Source organism: Diorhabda sublineata, chromosome 7 (assembly GCF_026230105.1).
Source record: "Diorhabda sublineata isolate icDioSubl1.1 chromosome 7, icDioSubl1.1, whole genome shotgun sequence".
NCBI lineage: Eukaryota > Metazoa > Arthropoda > Insecta > Coleoptera > Chrysomelidae > Diorhabda > Diorhabda sublineata.
In genome coordinates this window covers 9631961-9655256 of record NC_079480.1, presented here as the reverse complement: position 1 = coordinate 9655256, position 23296 = coordinate 9631961, and the positions used below count along the sequence as shown (strand labels likewise).

The following is a 23296-nucleotide window of genomic DNA, read 5'->3' as shown; positions in this document are numbered from 1 at the left end:
AATGGACTCTAATTTAACATTTCCACAAAATTATGTTATGATTTGATACTTTAGAAACAGGAAAGTTTTATCACAATGGAACTCAGTTAAATATTCACACTTTTAAATGCAACTGATGGATTTAGAAAATAGTAGATTTCTCCTTCGAGGAATGGTAGATCCCCTTTGCAAATTGTTAAAAATGGAAACAATCAAGATAAAAATAGTAAGTATATTTTTATACATATTTTGTGCTAATACATCAAAGGTGAATACCTTTAATTTGTTGTACCCTAAAGCAGACTCCAGAATGTTGGTTAAACTGATTTATATCTGTTAGAGCGCCAATAGCACCTCGGTTGTCATTTGCCAAACTCGCGTCCTTTTTTCCTCAAAAAGATTTGACGTAAATAGCTGTTTATTTAATTTTTGCAAATTATTTTTAAAACTTGCCATTCTACACCCGAAAATGGCAACTCGTGTTTTTGTTGGAGGACTTACATATAAAATACGTGAACGGGACCTCGAAAAGTTCTTCAGAAAGTATGGAAGAATTAAAGAAGTGTCGATGAAAAATGGTTATGCTTTTGTGGAATTTGATGATCATAGAGACGCCGATGATGCGTGTTACGAATTAAATGGTAAAGAGTTGATGGGTGAACGTATTACCGTCGAAAGAGCAAGAGGAACTCCGAGGGGAAGCGATCAATGGCGTGGAAGTGGTCGAGATAGAGGTTATGGTGCTTCACGCGGTAGAAATGATAATTCCAGAGCTCGTGATAAATATGGCCCTCCTACCCGTACTGAGTATAGAGTTATTGTTGAAAACTTATCCAGTCGTTGTAGCTGGCAAGATTTGAAGGATTACATGCGAAAAGCAGGTGAAGTAACATTTGCAGATGCTCATAAATTAGTTCCAAATGAAGGAGTTGTAGAATTTGTATCCTATAGTGATATGAAAAATGCTATTGAAAAACTTGATGATACTGAGATTAACGGTCGTAGAATTAGAGTTTTTGAAGACAGAAGAGGAGGACGAAAGAATAGATCAGTAAGTCGGAGCAGATCAAGATCTAGACGTCGTTCTAAGTCTAGAAGCGTCAGTCGTAATAAAAGTCACTCTAAGTCGAGGTCTAGATCACATTCCAAAGACAATAAGAGAAGATCAAACTCTAGGTCTGAAGATCGAAGTTAAGTCGTTCCAATAGATTTCACAATGTATGTTGTCTAAACATTAAAATTAAGTTTAATGGCATATATCTGATTGCATCATTCTGTTTTTCATAATTTCATGTTTGGTACTGTGTGGACAATATTTTTTATTTTCTTAGATTTTGTTGTATTTTGTAGGCATCTTATTAAATCGAGTACATAACTTTTTTTTGTTTATTTTAATGGGCAGTGGAACTAAGTACTGCCATGTAATATATTTTGACTACCTTGAAATTTTTCAATATATATGTATTAAATCTGATATTGTATTATTTAGGTGTGACAAAAAATGATAACAGAGCCATGACTTTTTTGTAATTTTTGAAATGTACTTTCTACTAACAATGTTTATTTGATTGATGTATTATTATGTAATTATTTACTGATTGTATAAGAAAATATATTTCAAATTTGGTAAGTAACTTTCAGATTTTAGTCTTTCCATTAGATTCTCTAGGACTTCCAGGAAATTACCTACAACTTGTACGTGAAACCCATTTGAATGTAATATAAGATGCTTTTCTTCCTACACATGGATTTGTATAACTCCCTTTAACTATATACTTTAAGCACCAAATTTCCCCAATAAACACAAGTTCAATTTAATGGACAAATTAAATTAGCTGAATATTAACTTAAACTTGAAAATGTTCAGAAGCCAAAATTTGAGAGAAAATTTATTCAGCATTGACAGTTTAATTGTATTCTAATCTCTTTAATAGTCCAAATAATTTTCAATATTTCTTCCCAGTTTTACTACGAAGTTCCAGTTATCAATGAAGTGTTAGTTAACCCTCATTTATATTGTAACTATTTCTTCACCAAAAATATTTTCTAAAGTACTTGAATCATAGTATTAACTTTCCTATTATTTATATATTTCTTAGTTTTATATTTGTTAAACTGTGATATCATGTGAACTTTTGACACCAGAATTAGTTAATATTAATTAAAAATCATTTCCTCAAACTACATAATTATATAAGGGACTACACTACTTTTTACCCAAACCTATTCTGTACATAAAAAGTTGAAACAATGATGTTGCATACAAATGGAGTTTTACTAAAAACTATAGAACTTTCATGTTTTTATAAAAAAGTAATTATGAGAAGTAAATTCTGTACTAAAATCACAATTTTGAAAAAATATCTGCACTAAAAATCTTTACGATAAAATTGGAATTGTATTTACAGTAGATTTCGAGTGAAAACAGTAGAGCAGCGAGTCAAGCCCGTTCTTAAATTGACGCACTAGTTAGCGATGAGCAACGATTCATGAATCTTAACTCCCCGCCTGTGAAATAATGAATGATTCAAGTGCTGGTCCAATTGACTGGGATTTTTGTGTTGGAATTATTTTAATGTAAACTTTAAAATATTTCAACATAAAATATGAGTGTAGAATCTTGGAATTTTTCCATTCTCAATGGTGGCGCGATGTTATGGAACCAACATCTGAGTGACCATGAAAATAGGTTTAAATTGGACTATTAAGTTGGAATTTCTGGAACCGTTGGTGATTTCATACTGAACAGACTGTTTACATCAACACTCACAATTACACTGTCTGATTGCGCTTCAATAACCAAGTCTTTAGAGACTGAAGGTAAACTATTTAAATAAGCGCGTCAGACAGTGTAATTGTGAGTGGTGGTGTAAACAGTGTGCTCAGTTTAAATTGGACAAGTTATGGACGAAAATAATTGTTCAGGTATGTTTGTTTATTATATTATTTTTTTATGTAAAAAGCAAACACAAGAGAGTAAATCCTTTTACACTCGGGTAATTCGAGAGGTGCCTGCCATGTGGAGATGCCTGTAGATATTGATCTTGACCTTCTGTAAGTTATGGTGTTCGGGAGAGATGTGTCTGGGTAGCTGATTTAACAGACTTGCAATTCTCCAAAGAAAGAATTCCCGATACAAGTTCCGGACGTCCGCAGGCTTTGTATTTATGAGACACGCTTGCTGTCGAATAGGTATTGTAAATGCTGCTCTAGGTGGTATTATATTGGACAACTCTGAAGAGCATTTGCCGTGGCAGTATCGATAAAAACAGAGTCTGATAAGCGACCTTTCTTCTATCCTCTAGGCTGTTTCTAAGTTTCTGGTCAACTCTGCCAGGACATATTGCTTCCAACCTCAACACCCAACAAGCGATTTTGTCATGATGGTGATATTTTATGTCCAGACAGGACCACTGAGTCGCAGTGCGAACCTTATTTGTATATTTGTGTAAACAATAGCCTGAGTCTTTGCTACATTAAACTCAATCAGTTAGATTGCTTCCACCCCACTCCAGAATGCTTTCAAAATCGGTATTGATGGTGGTGGTCTGTTGCTGCCTACGGATTTGGGTGTTAGCCGAGTTTATTGGGGCGGTTAATTTGAAGGACGACGCCAGTGTGCTATCATCGGAGAAGCTATAGATCGAGTTAGTGTACAGGAGAAGGAGAGTAGGACACAAAATACATCCCTGGAGAACACCAGGATTGACTTCAAACCTACTTATTGTTGAAGGTAAGTGTTTAGAGATGTCATTTACAGTGTGTGTTCATCAATAACGACCTGGATGGATCTTTTTTTGGTATGGGTTTATTCCAAGCAATCTTCCAATCTGCACGGAAGAAACCTATTTTATATGATAGAGAAAAAGAGTTTGCATAGTAGACTTGTTAGTTCAGCTGCGCAATACTTCAATACAATTGGTGGTATTCTATCTGGGCCAGTCGCTTTATTGATGTTCAAGACTTTGAGAAGTTTTTCCACCATTATGGTGCCGAAATTTCTGGCATCGATGTATCAACTCCAGGCAGATTGGGTGGTATTTTTCACTGCGAATCAAGAGTTGTATTTGAACCGATCCAACAAGTCCGTCTTCTTTTTGACGGTAAGTGAGATCCATATTCTTTAGTGAATGGTAAAATTTTTTACTTAGCTGACTGCTTTTGTTACAGACCAGAAAGAACATTATCCATTTGGATAATTGAGTTTGTTTTTCATTCTCTCATTAAATCGTTCTTGCAGGTATCTATGGTCTGCTTGCAGGTATTTCTCGAGACAACAAAGTTTATACGATTTGCGACACTAGGATTTGAGCACTATTTGCGATGAGCAGCATTTTGTTGTTGACCATAGTTGCCCAAAGTTATACACGAATTGGATGTGTAAGTCTGAATTGAATTGTATCTGTTATATCTGAATTGGATATCTAAGGTATACAAGGTGAACCTTGAAGGCTGTTAAATTCACCATTGTTTCTGCTAGGCTCGGGATATGGTCTCTACGACTATAGATGTTGGTGTACAGCAGAGATGTCAAACTCAATTTCGCAGAGGACAAACATAAAAAAAATGAACTGAATTATTATAACATTTTATTTATTAAATTATATAAGTGTATAATATACAGCTGTATCATCTCAAAGTTATAAAAGATGGTAGTTAATCATGTTGAGCTCGAACATCCAGACACCTGAATTCTCTTGTTTTTGGCATTTCAAGTATCATTCGTTGTAGTTATTTTAAGAATTAATTGGAGATGTTCATTCATAAGTCTTGTGCGATGTTTATTATTTATTTTCATGACTGAAAACATCTGCTCACATAAGTAGGTGCTACCAAACATACAGAGAATACGTGCTGCATGCTTTTTTAATTCCGGGTAATTATCCAAACTCTTGAAATATTGTGTATAAAATGTAAGAGCGTTAATCTCATTAAATTTTTCTTTCAAAATACTGTCCGATTGAAGATGTATCAACATTTGCAAATGAACTGGTGCCTGTGAAAATGTATGGATTGTTTAAAATTGGGAATTCCATTTCATTCATTTTGTGAAAGACTTCAAAACGATTGTTGAATTCCGTATCAAATTTTGCAGAAGTTGAGAATATTCAACCAAATTTTTTTGGTCCACTGTGCCAAATGATTTTCAATGAGGGAAATGGTCCAAAGTTTGATTTTTTACTCTGTAACTTTATATTCAGATCAGTCAAGTGTTTATTCATATCTACCAAAAAGGCACAATCAATCAACCAGTTATTGTCATAATCAATTGGTTTGCCTTTTTCTATAACATGAAAGCTTGAATAGGGTCACGTAATGCAAAAAATCTATTTAAAACTACTCCTCGACTGAGCCAACGAACTTCGGTGAAATAAAGGACATCAGAAAACTTTTCTTCCAAATCTTATAAAAATTGCCTGAACTGTCGGTGATTTAGTCCTCTGCTCCTTATAAAATTTACAATTTTAATTATAGGTTGGATGCCAATGATTCTTGATAAAATTTACAGGGAAATCTCACAAAATTCCCTGATGTTTTCTGTTTTAATTTAGTTACAACGCCTGAATGTTTGCCAGCCATGGAAGGAGCGCTATCCGTAGTTGTGCTGCTAAGTATATTCCAGTCGAGTTCATATTCTGCTATCAAATGCTCAATTGTAGAATAAGTATCATTTGCTGTTGTTGTACCTGTTTATAGAATTCACTTTAATGTTTGTTCAGTTATTTCAAAGTTACTATTAATGCTTCGTATAAAAACAGCAAGTTGAATGTCAGTGCTCTCGTCAACAGCCAGTGAAAAGTTTGTAAATTCCTTAATTTTCTCCTTCAGTTGAAGAACCAAATTTTAAGATAAATAATTTATTCTTCAAGCAACAGTGTTTATTGAAAGCGAAATATCAACATACAGTCTTTAATAAAATCACCATCGTTAAAAGGTTTTGATCTTTTCGCGATTTCTTATGCAATAATAAAATTTGAATTTCGGGGCATCTTCGCCCTCTGTATTAGATTTAGTAAACATCGATTGTTGACCTTGAAGCTTAGATTTTAAAGATGACAATGTGTCGATGCTTAGTTTGTCTAGTGTCTTATAGTGTCTCTTCAATTAAACTCATTACAAACAGCAACTGTTCGATTACAATTCAAATACAGTGTTTTACCTTTCCATTGTATGAAAAAATATGCAATTTCCCATTTAGACTCAAAAACTCTGCACTCACTATCATGTTTACGTTTTTGTGGCCTTAATGCAAAGTCGTAACAATTATGGAACTCTACACAATAATTATGGATTGTGCACGACACAAACAAATACCTTCACAATCACTACTTCGCAGTACAATTAAAATCCTCCAACCGTATCGCTTCGATTACTCGATTCAACTGACTCAAGTCGCGCCGACGCACTCGTTTTATATGGTTAAGGAAGGTTCGTAGACTTGAGAATACTAGTATTTAAAACATCCGTAGAGGAATTGAATAAAGCCTAACAGCTCTAAAAAACCTGATTCTTCTTTATGTCACACATTGCGATCGCGGGCTTTATTGATACGGTCCAGGGGATTCCAAAGTTGACGTAATACAAAAAATTCACTCAATTGACGCCTTTTGGAATTTCAAAGTTCGTATGTTGAACTCTATCAAACATCTCTCAAATCCTTCTCTATCTATAATGTTTTGAAAAGCATTATCATATCGAAACGTACAATAGTTTTTCGAGTTCTTGATTGTCTTTTATTGAGGACAACTTTATCGTAGTTGAGATTCTTCTCATTATAAGGTGTTAGCAGACGTACAGATAAAGACAAGGTTTCAGTTGCAATAAAAACCAATCAAACCAAATTGATTCTTCATTTTTTTTCACATGATAAAAGTCAGCAAAAGCATCACTTTGTTGATCAAACATTAATAAGAAGAAATACATATTTTCGTTACAAACTCCTAAAAAATCGACGAATTAAAACTTTATGTTGCAGAACATTATACCTGAATGTGGCGGGCACAATTTTTTACGTGCTCTCTATCAATGTAATTTGAAACATTTCATGAGTTACTAAAGTGTGTATTTGTCTGGACGAAACATTATTTTGAAGATTTCAGCAATTTTGAATATGTAGTGCCATTAGTTAAGTTTATTACCTACTTTTCTTCCAGTTAAAGATGCTCAAATCAAATGGAAATCACTAAGAAACTACTTTACAAAACAGTTAAGAGAATGTGACAGAAAGATCGTGATGCAGCTATTTTGGGATTTTATATTTTATGAGATTTCCATTCGGAATTATGGAAATTCCATATTAAAAACTAAGGAAAAGTAATCTGCCGACACTTTTTTCATAAGAGCAAACTGTGAGCAGATATCACTTGTTGGAAGAAAACACATAGTAATGAGGACGGCAGTGATAATACCGGCAATGTCAGTGTTATCTCAACTGGATGTGCTTCAAGCACACTAATTCAAGTGTCCAACTAAACAGTTTCAATATATATGAGGGAATAATTGCAGATTAGTTCTTTCTGTGGCTTCAGGAAAAAGAAGTTTCAGCAAATTAAAAATTACTTGAGAAATAATGTGACACAAGAAAAGCTTTCAGATTTGGCCATCATCTCTATTGAATCCGAAATCTGCGAAAAAATACATTTTACGGAAATTATTCATAAATTTGCCACTCAGTAAGCCAGAAAGGTTATTTTATAATTAGGTAATTATAATGATTAGGTACCTAGTCTGTAGACTGTAAAACAACTGATTTATATACTTTTCGTTGAGTGTTGAGTTGGTACTTTTTTATGCAAAGGTGATATTATTGTTTGTTTTTTATTTTGATAAAATATTTTGTGGATATCAACCTATTTATAAGTTGACCAAAAAAATAAAGTTTTCAAATTTTATTTGCACTTTTACTCATGATTCACTTATTTCCTACATAACGATTATAACGTACGAATACGATAAAAATACGTAACTATTTAATCTTCTTGTCTTCTTCGTCTGCAGCCGAGTAAAATAATATTCTTTTATCTTATCAATCACTTAACTGGTAACTGTGCTTGACATCAATGTAATTGATTCATTTTTAGTATCATGGCTTAGATAATGGTGTGCCAGTTGTTTATTATTAATGCGATTTATGTGTTCCTGTAACGTAGGATCATATTTAGATATCAAGTTAAATAAATCTATGCAGTTACCAGAATTCTTAGTTGTCTCTTCTATTTTTAGAGATTCTCTGTGACGTCTAAATGCCAGATTATGAGAGGCTAAGAAATTTATTATATCAAATATTCTCTCAAAAAAATTGTACCAATGTTTTTGAAATTCAAGAATTCGCCTTTAGTTTTCTTGGTCTTATGTTTTTCCGTGCTTTATTCCCTACTCTAAAGTTATCCATTGGAGCATATAGGCCATGTGTTCTTTAGTATTCTCATGTCTGTGTAAAATATCACTCAAGTGTTTCCAATCACAACACCCTTCCTGTACCATTTGAGTTTGTAAATTGCTAAATAGTCTGCATGGAAAACTTTATTTTTAGAACTTGAATAAACCAACCAGCGGCGACTTACATTTAAACACTTTCTGTAAATATTTCTAGCGATAGCAACGATGATAGCGTTTTTACATTAATATTTCAAAGTTCAGTAAACAGTATTGCATACTGTCACATCGGTTGTAATGGAATTCTAAAATTTGGAAAAGTCGCGGCCCGTTTGATGTTTTTTTCATCATAGCAGGCGATTTATTTACATTGTTTCTTTTAAACTAATTTCTAGGAAGGTCCATTTATTTATTTGTTTTGTTTCTTTATTTTCTAGAATTTTTGAGAACTTCTTTTTGGATATATAAACGAGTTTGTGTAGCGAAGTTAGTTAGTTTATAATAATAGTGGTCAACGGAACGTAAGAGAGAAGTAACCGAAGAATTTAAATTAATTTTTTAAGTAAGCTAAGTGTTAGTGATAATTTAATTATTAAACAAATAAGTTAAGTATAGTGTAAAATGATTAAATAAATTAAGAACGAAAGAGATAGTGTTTATAAATTTACCCGACGAACAGAAAGAGTGTAAATAAATAAGAAAAACATTAAATGGATTTATTTATGCGCACAGAGTATTGGGATTGATATCAAGAGGGTGAAAATAACCAATAATTCCAATATTTTTTTATTAAATATTTGTTTTTCCAAACAACGAACTGAACAATTCTATTTTTGCCTCATCGCTCCACAAATTATCTACAATTGGAGAAACAAAGTGAACCAACTTCTTATGTACATCATATCTGATTTTCCTTCCCTTAGTAGCTTTTGTATCAATCTTCCTTTTCATTTTATTCCTCAAACTCTGTAATTGCATCCACCTTCTACTTAACTGCACAGGATCTGTCAAATCGGCAGATTTAAACTCTATCAATTCCCTAAGAAGTTGGTGATAGAAATCGTCATCATCAAATATTTCTTTATTGTAAATAGCAACTGATCCTTCTAAATTATTTTTATCAGTATCATTTTCAATATTTTCTCCTACTATCTTGTAGGTAGTCCTTCTCAATTGAGTCTTCCTAATTAGCTTGTCTTTATCTGTTAAAACGTGTTCAATGTGACTAATAATAGGTAGAACATTTGTATCATTATTTGTTGAAGTAATTCTAATTTTTTCATGCCATTTTTTGATAACATGATCTCTATAATTTTTAAACGTATCATTCTTCTCTTTCAAATCTCTTTCAAAATCAGATAATTTCCTTTTCTTGCTTGGTGTACTATTTTTGATTTCGTCCTCATTCTCATCTTCATCACTATCACTTGGGATCTCCTCATCATCAGGATTGTTATCTGGTTTTTGGATTTTTTTAATTTCAGGACACCTATCCCATAAAAGTTTTTGTAAAAGCAACAATTTATTTAATAATGTTGATAAAGATTTTTTTGTATCTTTCACACTATTTGTAAAATCCTGTCCAAATGTATTCTTCATATCTCTATAATATTCACATTGGGGCATTTTATTCGCAGCCATTAGACTTTTCTGCATTTGAATTCTCATTTCTAAAATATATTCCCAGAGAGCCATTTGGTTTTTCACACATTGTCCTTTTTTAAAACTTTTCATAACATCCTCATGGTTTGTAGATTTATATTTATCATCAGTATGTGAATTCTCTACGGATTCACGATCTTCATCTGATTCATATTCTTCTTGCAAGTTTTCTAAAGAATTATCTTCAGAATCTTGATCTGAATCATAATCTTCCTGTAATTCATGTGTTCCTTCATTTGAAGTGACTGATTCAGATTCTGAAACAGGAAAAAAACATTTTTCAGTCTTCATATTCGAAGATTAAAGGTAAGATACAACTGACTATTTTGTTTATTCCAAAAAAATTGGAGCATGGATACTAATACTGAAGTATTTATAATAGTGATAATGTCTACTGAACTTTTAGCAATACTAAATACTATGAATATTGTAGGACAGATATTCGATGTTAAATAATATGGAATAATTTTTAATTAAGCTATAATTCTTATTTATGGATTAAGCCAGTAGCTACAAAATGTATTGAAAAATCATTCCAGAACCCTTCCTTTTTAAAATAATTCTCTAGTTATTGTTCATTCAATCCCTATCATGAAATAATATACAAACAATAAGTTAGATATTTAAGCATTTGCTGGCAACTCAGCATCAGTTTTACTAGGACCATGTTTACTATTTTCCAAACAAATATACCTACATCTAATAATTGAAAGTGATTAACTGACACAGAAATAATGGTAGTATCTGCCCATTTTTCAATTATTAGTAGTGGTAATTAATTTAGTTCTGGTCATATGCACAGAACAACCATAATATAACTATTAATTGGCACTGTAATTTTTGTCATATAGTGCACGTATTGTAAAAAAAACTTCTTGTGCCTAGTTTTTCTGGTTTACTGCATTTCAGAAGTTGATGTTACTTAACTATTTCAGCTAGTTGTGCCATACAAATAATATTTGTGTTAGTAATCTAAAAGATCCTGTACTAATATCTTAATATAATCCGTGCTTTTCATACCTATTATCATTTACTGTTGTATTATGTTACAAAAGTATTGACAGCTAACTAAAAAATAAAAGCTAGATCTTATAAATTCTTGCCAATAATTTTATTATCATGTTTATCAACTGTTATAGCTCAAATTGTGATTGTGTCTCACATTCAACTACCCAACATATTAGCTGTTTTCCATTTACATTCAACTGAACTGAGTCACTCAGTAATGTGAGTATCTTATCCTCAGATAATGACATCACTGCTCAGTAAATAAGAGGAACACGTGATGTGAGTTAATATTCTCAATAACCACATAAATCCAACCGTCTGTTACTTACAGCAAAAGAAACGATATAACTAAAATAATATTATTTACATCAATGACTGTTTGCAATAATTTAGTATTCTTTCTTATTTTGATGACAAGATCTGAAAACGAGATGTCCTCAACTTCACTTTCAATCTGAGTTCACAAAACTCACTAAAGCAAACAATCTCGAGCATGTGCAGGTTTCTGATAGCAACTCACTTAGATCTTACTTGTGAGACTGAAAAGTAACTTGCAATGAAATCAGTCACAAGTGAGAATAATCTGAAATTTGAAGTAAATAGAAAGCAGATATTGTGAATAGTTTTTGGTTTGGGTATCACTTTTTTTGTACGTCAACAATACTTTCATGATATTATTAATTAAAATGCACTAAAGACATACCTACTATGTCTATGTCAGATTTAAAATAGTTTATTCTATGACAAACATATTCATAAATTTAGATTTCATGTAGGTTGTTGATTTAAAATTAATGTAATTTAACCAGGGAAGGGAGTTCTTAATAGCACTCAACAACAATAGTGATCCTAATTTTCTTTTTAATCTCAGGATTAGTATCCAAGAGATGACAATATGTTTTACCTATTTTAAAGTTCTCAAAGGATGTGTTTAACTTGTAATCTTGAAGTTATCAACTTGATATTTTCCATAGTGGCATAGGTAAATGTGATTTAACTATTTTTATTAAATTGTGAACAACCTACTTAAATTTCTGTTCTGCAGTTGAGTTTGTTCTGTTTGAAGAGACTTTTATACAATATATATAATTAATGGCAATATTCTTATAAAGTTTCAGTGTAAGAAAAATATGAGGTTTTTCTATGTGTAAAAGAAATTGAGAACAAAGCTGGAAATTCAACATCTAGGATTAACGAAAATTAATAGAAACAATTTTTTCTTGACATTAGAAATAAGCCCAATTGCATATTAATTCATTAATAATAAATAAATGAACATTCCACTAGCTCCATTTATTACCCACATTCCTAATTAAAACTTATTCAGGGAGGGTGCAATACTTATGAATTGTGTTTACAGCTACTAGTTTCAAATATAAATACGTACTTCTCTTTTTGTGGATTGGTAGCAAAAAAACCTTTAAAAGTTCATACCTGTATTATTTTCAAACTCCTCCAAGTCGCTTTCTTGGTAGTTTAAACTTTTTCTACTTTCTATTGTGCCCCCATAACGGCTATCAATGTCGGCTAATAAATTTACATTTTTCTTTCTAAAGGTACTTTCTTCAACATTTTCTGCATCTTCAGTATTTGTTTTCAATACTGATAGTGAGTTATCGTCAAAATCATCTTCTATATCAACTTGAGCTGGAGTTGTTACTAAAACTGATGTAATTCTTTCGGCTAAGCTCTCTTTCCTCATTTTTTAAACATCAATTAAGCTAGTGTAGTATAATTATATTTATGAATTAAACAATAAGCTAATATGTTTTGGTTACCTACAATATATGTCAAATTTCACATTTGAAGCCACGTGAACATTACTAATGTTGTGATGAATCTTTTGTACATATTTTAGAGATGGGTATTTGCCAACGATATAATACAAAATAATTGACCAATGTTTTAAATTCAAAAATTGCTTTTATATTGATAACAATAGAATGTACAGATGGATCTGAAATTAATAAGATATATCTCAATTAATTACTATAACATCAAAAGAAAATTATTTTTTTCTTAGTGTTTTATGATTTATGGGGACCTTTCTGGATAAGGTAGTATAGCTGGTAATAAAAATACAGAAGAAGATCTAACCTATGAATATTGAATCTGTCAATTGAAGTTCTTTATTAGATATTATCATAACAGTAGCAATGAGTTCAGGGTTTATAACAGAATCAGAAGTTTTAGAAATACGGAAACGCAGACAAGAAGAATGGGAAAAAGTTCGTCAACCTAACGATGCGTTAGGTGAATACCTATAAAACAGGAGCTAATATATAAATATAAATTTTTTCAATAATTATTAGATTTGTATTTGAAGTATAGTGTATATAAAAAGTCATAGTTTGTACATTATTTATACATAATTTGTTAGCTATAGAGACATCACAGTGAACGTTTTTTGAAACTTTCTCAGTACTTTAATACATTATAGTCATCTTTTATATTTCTAATGGTATTCTATACTTGGTTTTATTCTTCTACTAAAATTCACTTATCTTGATACTCGAATCGATCTATTTGAAACACATAAATGAACAAATTTATTGAAGCAATTTAGTGGATCCTTAGAAATATGTTATTAGACTCAACATAATACTTTTGCTGTGTTGGACTTTAAGATGTACTAAGAAACATAGATTACAGCTAACAAATTGTCTGCTTTTTATTACATGAACCTTAAGTTATGTGTGTAAAAATTTTTATAATTTTACAGAAAGACCTGAAGAACCTTATGACAATAGAAGTTTATTTGATAAATTACAAGAACAGAAGCAAAAAAAGGATCTTGAATATGAGGAAGCTCACAAGTTAAGTAAGATTATGTTACTTTTGATATTTGTATTTACTGAAATTTCATTCTTATTGTTAGTTTCATTAATTTGTTTTTTGTTTGTGGTGACCACGCCATGCGCCCTCCCATTCAAAAATACATATTACTAGTACACTTTCTTTACACTATTTTTCATCTTTCTACTGTTTCCTGGAGCAACTTCTTCAATAAAATAAGAATCCTCAAACCCCTGACTGACGGATTACCTGACCCAGGGAATTTCAAGTTACCTACTTTTGAGTAATCTAAGTTACCTTTTTTTATAATCTTTTCAAAGTCCTAATAGCATGCAATTAACTTAATCCTCCTCCATATACCTAGTAGCATGTTTTAGGTAAAATCAACATAGCTAAATCCTTGTACCTGCCACAATGTTTCATGATTCCCCTTCCTATTCGTTACTTACACCAACTTAGGCAAGATGTTGGATTGAACTGTCAACACTTTTCTTCAGGACATTGAATCGAGCAGATTTTGTACGCCTAGATATCTGTGGAGCTATGTTGCTCCTAGAAATTCAGCACACACGACTAAGTTTAGTTTTATATACATTTTTGTGTGGATATTGTTTTGTTGGCATACATGTATATAAAGTGAGTTTAAGTAGTTATCAAACATTGATTGTGTTACATTTCCGGCATCCTCGAACCTTAGACTATGGCACTTTAATGTCTCTATTCTATCAACTTGTTTCTTTACTTTTTTATTATTATATGTATAAGGTTGGCAACTAATTACTTTCTCTTTTTATTGATAGAGAGCTTTGCTTTTATTTTTTGAATAACTTAGAATAGCTACATCTATCGTACACAACAATTGAAAAACACTTGTGCTAGTTAAGAAGCTTGATATTTGGGTACCTAATGAATTGAAAGAAATTCATTTAACACAAAGAAGCAATATTGAGATATGCACCTTTACTGAAATGAAACCGACTCTTTCTTCAAAAGAATTATCACTGGTGGTGACAAAAGGGTGCTGTACAGTAACATAGTTCAAAAACTATCATCAAGCAAACATGATGAACCAGCACAATCCACATTGAAAGCTGAACAACAACAAAAAAGCTTATGCTAGCATTACAAAGGTGTTGTGTTTTATGAGCTGCTTCCAAGGAACCAAACGATCAAGTCTGATGTTTACTGTCAACAATTAAGGAATCAAAGAATAACGGCTAGAATTGTTAAATCAGAAAGGTTTAGTATTCCACAGTGATAATTGCAAGGCCTCACACATCTTTGGCAACTCTTGGGAAACTATTGGAGCTTTGCTGGGAAGTGATGAAGATGCTTAACTTTCACAATGACCTTCAATCGCACTTGGTTTAGTTTTTTGCTGATAAGGACCAGAATTTTTATGACAGTGGAATCATGAAGCTGAAAGAAAGATGGCTGAAGGTCATGAGCAAAATGGGAAATATATGATTGATTAAAAATTATTCTTTGTTGAAAAAAAAGTGTTTTTATATTACTTTGTCGCCGACCTAATACATAATAATAATAATTATTATTCTATTGCAATTTTCAACACAGTTTTTTAATATAGTTTTTATTCATTTTCTGTATAATGTAAGTTTGTTTCAATTTTTTCTCCATATCATCTGATTTAACTTTTGTTTCCGTTTAATTCATATCTACATATTTTTGTTCTCTGTTGTATCCTCTTTAACAACTTGCATTTTTCCTTGTTAAAATCTGATTTTTGATAACACTGAGTAGTATATTTGTTACTTCTTTTTTACTTTAGCGTATAGTTTTTATTTTCTGTTGTTATTATTTATGATTACATAATCTATAATGGATTTTTCTTTTTTGCTCATAAGTTTCTGTTTTGTTTTATTATAATTCAACCCCACTCTTGTTCTCCCTTCCTCTTTTTTTCTTACACCTTGGTATATTAATAAGTTACTTCCAGTGAGTATTTTATATCTTTCATTTATCTATAGCCTATATTGTTATATTGTGTTGTTTATTATTATATTATCTTAGAAAATTGATATTGCACTAAATATATATATATATATATATATATATATATATATATATATATATATATATATATATATATATATATATATACATATAGAAAGTATAAACGAAAAAGTACAATAACAGTATATGATAGAATTGTTTCAAATGTCAACTAATTAAACTTAGAAAATATTATGGCTTTAATCCAGTCGAACTTGTTACTTTTTTATTATGTTCTCCCTTCCTCTTTTTTTCTTACACCTTGGTATATTAATAAGTTATTTCCAGTGAGTATTTTATATCTTTCAGTATTTTATATCTTTCATTTATCTATAGCCTATATTGTTATATTGTGTTGTTTATTATTATATTATCTTAGAAAATTGATATTGCACTAAATATATATATATATATATATATATATATATATATATATATATATATATATATATACATATAGAAAGTATAAACGAAAAAGTACAATAACAGTATATGATAGAATTGTTTCAAATGTCAACTAATTAAACTTAGAAAATATTATGGCTTTAATCCAGTCAAACTTGTTACTTTTTTATTATGTTCAATTTTTTTTGTGATAGCTAGTTCTCTTTATCATTTACATATATTTTTTTATAATATACTTCCATTTGATTGCCCTTTTTTATGCCTATCTCGCTTATCTGTTTATGTATTTCTATTTTTTTAAAGATACATTTCAATACAAATTTCTCTCTCAATCTTTCTTAGATTTTTCAGCTTTTTAATGCTCAATGTAGCCTAGTTACAATTCTATTGTTTGTTTATTTATCTATTTGTATAAGAAATTTAATTTTTTCTTTTTCCAGAAAATATGATAAAAGGACTTGATGATGATGAAATAGAATTTCTAGACTTGGTTGATCGTACAAAGAGTGAAGTAAACCGTAAAAAGGAAGTTGAAGAGGAACAAGAACTACTCGATTATCGTAACAGAGTCTCAACATTGCAAGAAAAGTACATGAATGATATGTATCATTCCAACATAATAATTAATCAGACCAAGTGCAACAGACAACAAAATCCACAGAAAAAAAGTTTGAAGGGAATTGTTATTAAAAAAAATGAAAATCTAAAAAGGAAAGGTATAATTAGTGAGACCACAGAAGAACCTGATAGGAAAAAAACTGCTGCTAATACAATAGGTAACATAAATACTGGTGAACTTGCAATATATAATCTAAGAGCCAGGTTAAATCTGACAACACATATTTTACGGTAATCCATCCGGGTACCTAAGGTGAGCCAGATATGAAAATTTAGTGAATTTTAAAGTATTTTACGTTGTCTGCCATTTTAATATATCATTTATTGAACTATTTTGAGCTAATATTAAAAATGGCTCCCTTTTTTTCAGTTTACTCTGATACCTTACCTAGTCCTTACATCTGTATATCCATAGTTGAAATTTATACAACATTGAAATTATATCAGTAAATGTAATTATAAATAATAAGGAAAAGCCATGTAGCAAATATTTATAATAATATATTGATTTTTAGATATAATTGATAAAAAATATAATGAAGCTGAAATTGCCAAACATTGGAATCGGAATTTTCTCCAGCAAGTGATAAATCGTAATTAAAATAAAAGTAACAATGTTATTACCTTTATAACTAATTAGTCTCATTTGAACCATTTAAACACACATCAGTTTTCCATCTCCATCCAGCCATCACCAAATTTCATAACTTATTTTTAGCAAATGATTGGATTGATCTTTCTGTTGATATTGACCCTAAATTTTCGGACTTTCTCGATAAAACTATCGGGTGCCACAATACAGCATTTCCTCTTCGCCTTCATAAAACTAATCATCACAAATCATGGACTACCAAAGAAACACATACTTGTATATTAAAAAGTTCACAGACAATCCTCACATGCTCAATTATATCAATAACTAGATTATTGTATCGGAAAATTATCAAAACTATTACAACAATCGCATCTTGAGAAATAAAAATTCGTCTGTAATCAATGATTTGAGAAAAAAAAACGCGTTTAACAAACATTATTGACTTCGACCCAGACGAACTTAACAATTATTTTGTGAATGTTAGTAAGAATATTAGCCCTAAAATATCTCCAAGTCGTAACGCTCTTTTTTTTTCTCGTTCCTTCTAAAAGAATCACTGACAGTCTCTTCTTTAGACCTGTAAATAGATCTGAGTTAGAGCAAACAATACTCAGAATTCAAAACAAGACTTTCTGCGGCATCGATAGGTTATCAGCTAAGTTAGTGATGATTAACGTTTTATGATTTCTAATCAACGAATCCTTTGAAAAGTAGCTTTTCCCTAGCTTTAAAAACAGCTCTAATTATTCCTCTGCACAAAGGTGGTGAGGAAAATAACACTAGTAACTATAAAATAATTCAACGACTAATGAAAAACCCTTTCATTTTATACATAAAATCTTGATAGCTCAACAATTTGTTTTCCTATCTAATAAATGCTCTAATGACGCTATGTTTTCTGTTCTCAATGAAATATATACTTCACATAACAATAAAAACAATAAATTTAATATGGCTTCAGATTTTTGTGATTTCGCTAAGGCCTTCGATTCTGTTGATCATGAAATTCTGATTAATAAACTAGAGTATTATGGCATCCGAGATGTTCCCTTTAAAATTGTTTGTATCTTTCATTGAATGTCTAAAACAATTGGTACGAGCTAATGGTAAAGTTTCAAGTAATTTGCCAGTTGGTAGTGGGGTTCAGTTCTTTTTTTGGTAATCATTAATTATTTCACAGACTTGCGAATTAATAGTAAATTCACTTTATTCGCGGATGACACCAGTGAAACCTGGAGTGGTCCAGATATACAAGCCTTACACTCTGTTGGTTTAACAACTACTAAAAGAAAGAATTTGGACTATGCCCACTTCTGATCTGTTAAAAAATTCGATCATCTTCAGCGCAAAAAAATTATTCAGTTACTTGAAAGATCTTATTATTCTGTGGCAGAATTCTACAATTTACCATAGACTCAAAAGACTGGCATAATTCAATGTATGTGAAGTAAGATATTATATGTATTATAATTACTATTATTGAGCCAATTTTTATATTATTTAATTTAGAATTCCCTTGCTATGTTCATAAAATTGTAAAATTTTCTAATGACAATACTTAGGCACAAGTATGATAAGCCACCCCACAAGGCTAACACAGACGAACCATCTGTGTGTGAAATCATGATGATCGACGCATACGCACAAGAGTTTTTATGGAAAAAGAATGCAAATGCTTTATTTTCACGAAAAATCAATAGATAAAATCAATATTTAGTAATTTTTGTAAGGTTGGGTAAGGTTTTTTAAAAAAATGATGCATTTTCATACTTTTTTCACAGAAACTTTTCTGCGCATTAGTCAATCATCATGACTTTTCACACACAGATAGATATTGATGAGATCTATTGAACAAAGGTATCCATGGTTCGATATCTGTTAGCCTTTCTGAGATAATAGCTACTTCCGGTATTACCGTATAAAATAGATATGATAAATCGATTTCTCATGGTCTATGTATAGAATTTCATAATGATCATTGTGGGGTGGCTTATCATATTCCAGGGTGCTCAGTAATATGATTTCTCAAGTTTGACAACGCAAATCTTCTATGATACTTGATTCAACCGATATTGAATCTATATGAATAGCAATTTTTGAAACTAAAATAAATTAAGTTTTTATTTCCAGTAAATGGTGTAACATCATCCATTGCCCAATTGACAGTGAAAAAAAGCAAATAAGAGCCTTTTATTTGGTATTTCGCATTTATTTGGTAAAATCACTTGGTCTGATTTGATCACATCCAGAAATTGAGTGATCAATTAGTGGTGCTTCATGTTGAAGACTCCTCTCTTTGTCTTTGATGAAAGGGTACCAATATCAATCAAAGATGACATCTATTCTACATGCTGAAAATTTAGTAATCATTTGCAATAACTGGCAATTTCAACTTTCATTTTTTTTCATAAATTATTTTTAAAACTAAGCAGCAAATAAATTATTAATTATTTAAATACTTCAATACCACTTCTTGAGAAAGATGCTGGAGTTGTATTTGTTGGTTTGTTGTGGTGCACCGGTTGAATCCTATGTTGAACTCCTAACCTGGCAGCTGTAGATCTGCGGAAAATAAATAAAATAAGGAAGTAAATGGAAACACAGATGAAAATTACTGAAGAAGAAACGAGTAAGTAAAACAGATTTGAATAAAAAGGAGCTTATGCTCTAACATATATTCTGATATGAGTAAATGAATATTTTCAATTAACATTTGAATTTTTTTCATCTTCATATTAATTTCATATTTGTTATATTCTTATAATGGACCTTTTTTCCTTATTAATATCATTTATACTAGTAGATGTGTTGGTTTATTTGTATATTCATGAGGTTTTCTACATTCACTAATATAATTTCAATTCTATATAACTTTTATTTATGTGAAAATTACTATATACTTCAGGTAAAGTTTCGTTGTAAACCGAATAGTCACAATCGGAAAAAAATGGCAGTCATTTTTAATATCAGCTTAAAATAGTTCAATAAATAATATATTAAAATTGCAGACGCCTTAAAATACTTTAAAAGTTCACTTAATTTTGTAACTTGCCATTCGACTTGTTACGTTTTTCTTCAAATTTTGAATATAATATGAATTTGAATGAAAATAATAGGAAATTGATAACTGGAATTTTTTTGTGAGCACTATAATAAAAATAGCAATGTTAGGAAGATATTTGAAAAACTTGCCAGCGAATATAAGGAATCATATCTCCACAAATTTATTAAAATTTACTTTGATTTGAACACTTGAGTAAAGTAAGATGTTTAAAATAGGTACATTCCGATATTCCGATGTTTTATTGAATGTCTCGAATGGTTGATAACAAATTTTTTTCCTCAAAAACTCGAATGTTGTAATAAATAAAGTGACTACTGTGCTGCAATACGTGAAAGAATAAATATTCAAAATATGTAACAAGCCAAATGGCAAGTTACAAAATTAAGTGAATTTTTAAGAGCTAACTATTACCAATTGCTTTTTTACTAGGTATAGCAGTATAGCCACTGGACGAAATTTCAGGTATAGTAAAATATGTGTTTCCAGATTTAAGCTGGCTCTTAGACTATTATCTTTAAGTCAAATTTTAAATATTTTTAGGCGATAAAACAAATACTGAAATCAATAAAGAAGCTCCAATTACAATTCTACCTGGAATTGGATGTTACAAAGATTCTTCTTCTGAAAATGAAGATTCTGTGGACAATGATGATACATTATTACAGAAGAAAGTCAAAAAAGTTGAAAGTACTGAAAAATTGAATTAACGTGAAATTATTGTCTGTAATTAATATTTGGTACTATTTATAACTGTATAAAATAATTTTATAGTGAAATTAGTATATAATATAATGTATTTGTTCATTTTTATATTTTTTAAATTTAGTTTGCACTGCAGTCCATTTACCCAAGTTCTTGAAAACAAAATCCGAACAATGTAGGGATGAAGGGGAGAATTGGAGTCTACAATGTAAAAGTTCAATAAAAGGCAAATTTATAGATACTTTAGGAACTTTTTATTAGAAACTCATTTGACTATCTTGTAATCACATGGTTAACGTTACATTATTAGGCATTTGGCCACAGATAAACTTTAAATAACAAAACAGAATCGTTCCCATTACTCAAATTTGCTGGAAATGAGAGCTTATAAAATCCTATATGCGTAATCGGTGCTAATTATTAAATCAGTCCCGAAAATTTCTGTTAGTCCGAGATCTCACTTTTTCATATAAATTTGAATATAAACGTAACTTTATAATAACTAAGTATCCAAGCAAAAAACGGAAATATAATTAACTAGGCTGCCAGAACCAGAACATCTTTGTGTGCATTAATCGCAACCTCAACAATGATATCACATTTTGAAATTTTTTCACAGATAACACACATCTCTTCTTCTGAATATTCTCATCGTGAGCAAAGATTCTTAACGTCTTCTTCTTGAGACGTATCACTATCATTATCCAAAATTCTATTTTTCACTCTTATTTGTCTTATTTCATTTTTCCCCTTCTAAAGGCTGTAATCGATATGATTAATGTGGTGGAATGGAAAGCATTACAACATGGTTAGGTTTAGCCACTTCCAAAATACAATGGCTGTTGTGGTTGTCCATAACCAGTAAAACACGTTTTTCAGCAGTGGGTTTTGGTTACTTAATCAAATGTCGCAGCGATTTAATGTATGTGTTCATTTGGCAACATATGTAAACAGCTCCTGATGGACCATTGTTTTCTATATGCGCTGACGCTGTTAAAATAAAATGAGATGGTATTAAAGGTACTGAGCATTCATAACAGAGATAGCCGTAACTTTTTGAACTCTTTCCCATTTTTTTTTTGTTCTCTTGTAAATATGAGTCGGAAGGTGGTATTTTAGCATTTTCAAAGAATCGATCCACCTTGGTTTTATTAAATCCAAGTATTCTATGGATGCTTGTCGCTTTCTAATACTTACATCAGAATGCCGTGGGAAAAAGCCAATTACAAAATCTCTGCTCACAGACTTCTTGCTTTCATTAAATCGATCTGCAACACTAATTTTTTCCGTCATGGCATTTACAAAACTGAACTCTCGTCAGTCCTTGAAAGTTATTTGAAATTGTATGTAGATTATCAGCCAGAATAGCTTCTTGTTTCTCAGTGAACACAAAGGACCTTTTTCGTTTTAAAGGACATTTGTTGCTAGTATCGTTGGATTTAGCTTATCGGAATCTCTTCCAAGGCGCTGTAGGGTAATCCAATCTCTTTTGATACCTTGTATTGTAAGCATTTTTATATTTTAATTCGAATTTCGCGCTCTAGAAAAGGAATTTTGAGAGGTTAGGTTGGTAACACTGATCGAAACTTTGGTCAGACTATGGAGTGTAGGTTAGGTTACACTCCATAGGTCAGACAGATATAAACACAATATAAATAAAGATCATTTTGAAAAGTTTTTTTTTGAATTTATTTTTTGAATAAGGAAGGTAGCATATATGAATTGCGTTTAACTATGAATTGGTGAGAAAACGTTTATTCGGAAATATTTACAAAAATTATTCACAACTACGAGATCTGGCTATTAAATAACGAGACTGCGCGCCTAGAGGGCGCCATAAATTGGTGTGTTGCATATCTAGATATCTTGTCTATGCACGTCCCAAAACACTATTATAGTATTTGCGCAGTAGCGGTTTGAAACGATTTTTTTTCACTTGCCGAAAAACAGAAGCAACGTATCAATCTCAAATTTCTCGTTAAATTGAAAAAAACTTGCACTGAGTGCTATAAATTGTTGCAAAAGGACTATGTGGTATGAGAGCCGAGAGAGCACTAAAGAACAGGGCCCTGTGACTG

At 30.9% G+C, this 23296-nt stretch overlaps 3 protein-coding genes across 4 annotated transcripts; 2 read left to right on the top strand and 1 right to left on the bottom strand.

The window, feature by feature from the left end:
* Positions 1–314: 314 nt before the first annotated feature.
* LOC130446857 (serine-arginine protein 55-like) lies at positions 315–1837 on the top strand. Its single transcript, XM_056783363.1, has one exon. It carries the CDS (start codon positions 449–451, stop codon positions 1172–1174), a length of 726 nt encoding a protein of 241 aa, XP_056639341.1. The 5' UTR covers positions 315–448; the 3' UTR covers positions 1175–1837.
* Positions 1838–9125: 7288 nt separating this feature from the next.
* Positions 9126–13207, bottom strand: LOC130446856 (protein AATF-like). Its single transcript, XM_056783361.1, has 3 exons — positions 13123–13207; positions 12460–12982; positions 9126–10274 (listed from the first exon to the last, which is right to left on the bottom strand). Exons 2-3 carry the CDS (start codon positions 12725–12727, stop codon positions 9145–9147), a joined length of 1398 nt encoding a protein of 465 aa, XP_056639339.1. The 5' UTR covers positions 12728–12982; positions 13123–13207; the 3' UTR covers positions 9126–9144.
* Positions 13132–21459, top strand: LOC130446858 (PSME3-interacting protein). Of its 2 annotated transcripts, none has more exons than XM_056783364.1 (4): positions 13132–13278; positions 13748–13846; positions 16680–17015; positions 21057–21459. In XM_056783364.1, exons 1-4 carry the CDS (start codon positions 13182–13184, stop codon positions 21221–21223), a joined length of 699 nt encoding a protein of 232 aa, XP_056639342.1. In that variant the 5' UTR covers positions 13132–13181; the 3' UTR covers positions 21224–21459. The 2 variants fall into 2 exon arrangements, with proteins under 2 accessions (XP_056639342.1, XP_056639343.1); XM_056783365.1 differs by lacking the exon at positions 21057–21459 and adding an exon at positions 20946–20978 and having other exon boundaries at positions 16680–17110.
* Positions 21460–23296: the final 1837 nt, after the last annotated feature.

What these genes read in the sequence shown, in the direction of transcription:
- LOC130446857 (XM_056783363.1), top strand. Translation starts at nt 449, where the DNA reads ATGGCAACTCGTGTTTTTGTTGGAGGACTTACATATAAAATACGTGAA.
- LOC130446856 (XM_056783361.1), bottom strand. Translation starts at nt 12,727, where the DNA reads ATGAGGAAAGAGAGCTTAGCCGAAAGAATTACATCAGTTTTAGTAACA. An exon ending in GGAGTTTGAAAATAATACAG is followed by an intron (nt 10,275 to 12,459) that starts GTATGAACTTTT and finishes TTCCTGTTTCAG; the next exon opens with AATCTGAATCAGTCACTTCA.
- LOC130446858 (XM_056783364.1), top strand. Translation starts at nt 13,182, where the DNA reads ATGAGTTCAGGGTTTATAACAGAATCAGAAGTTTTAGAAATACGGAAA. An exon ending in TCAACCTAACGATGCGTTAG is followed by an intron (nt 13,279 to 13,747) that starts GTGAATACCTAT and finishes ATAATTTTACAG; the next exon opens with AAAGACCTGAAGAACCTTAT. An exon ending in AACTGCTGCTAATACAATAG is followed by an intron (nt 17,016 to 21,056) that starts GTAACATAAATA and finishes AAATATTTTTAG; the next exon opens with GCGATAAAACAAATACTGAA.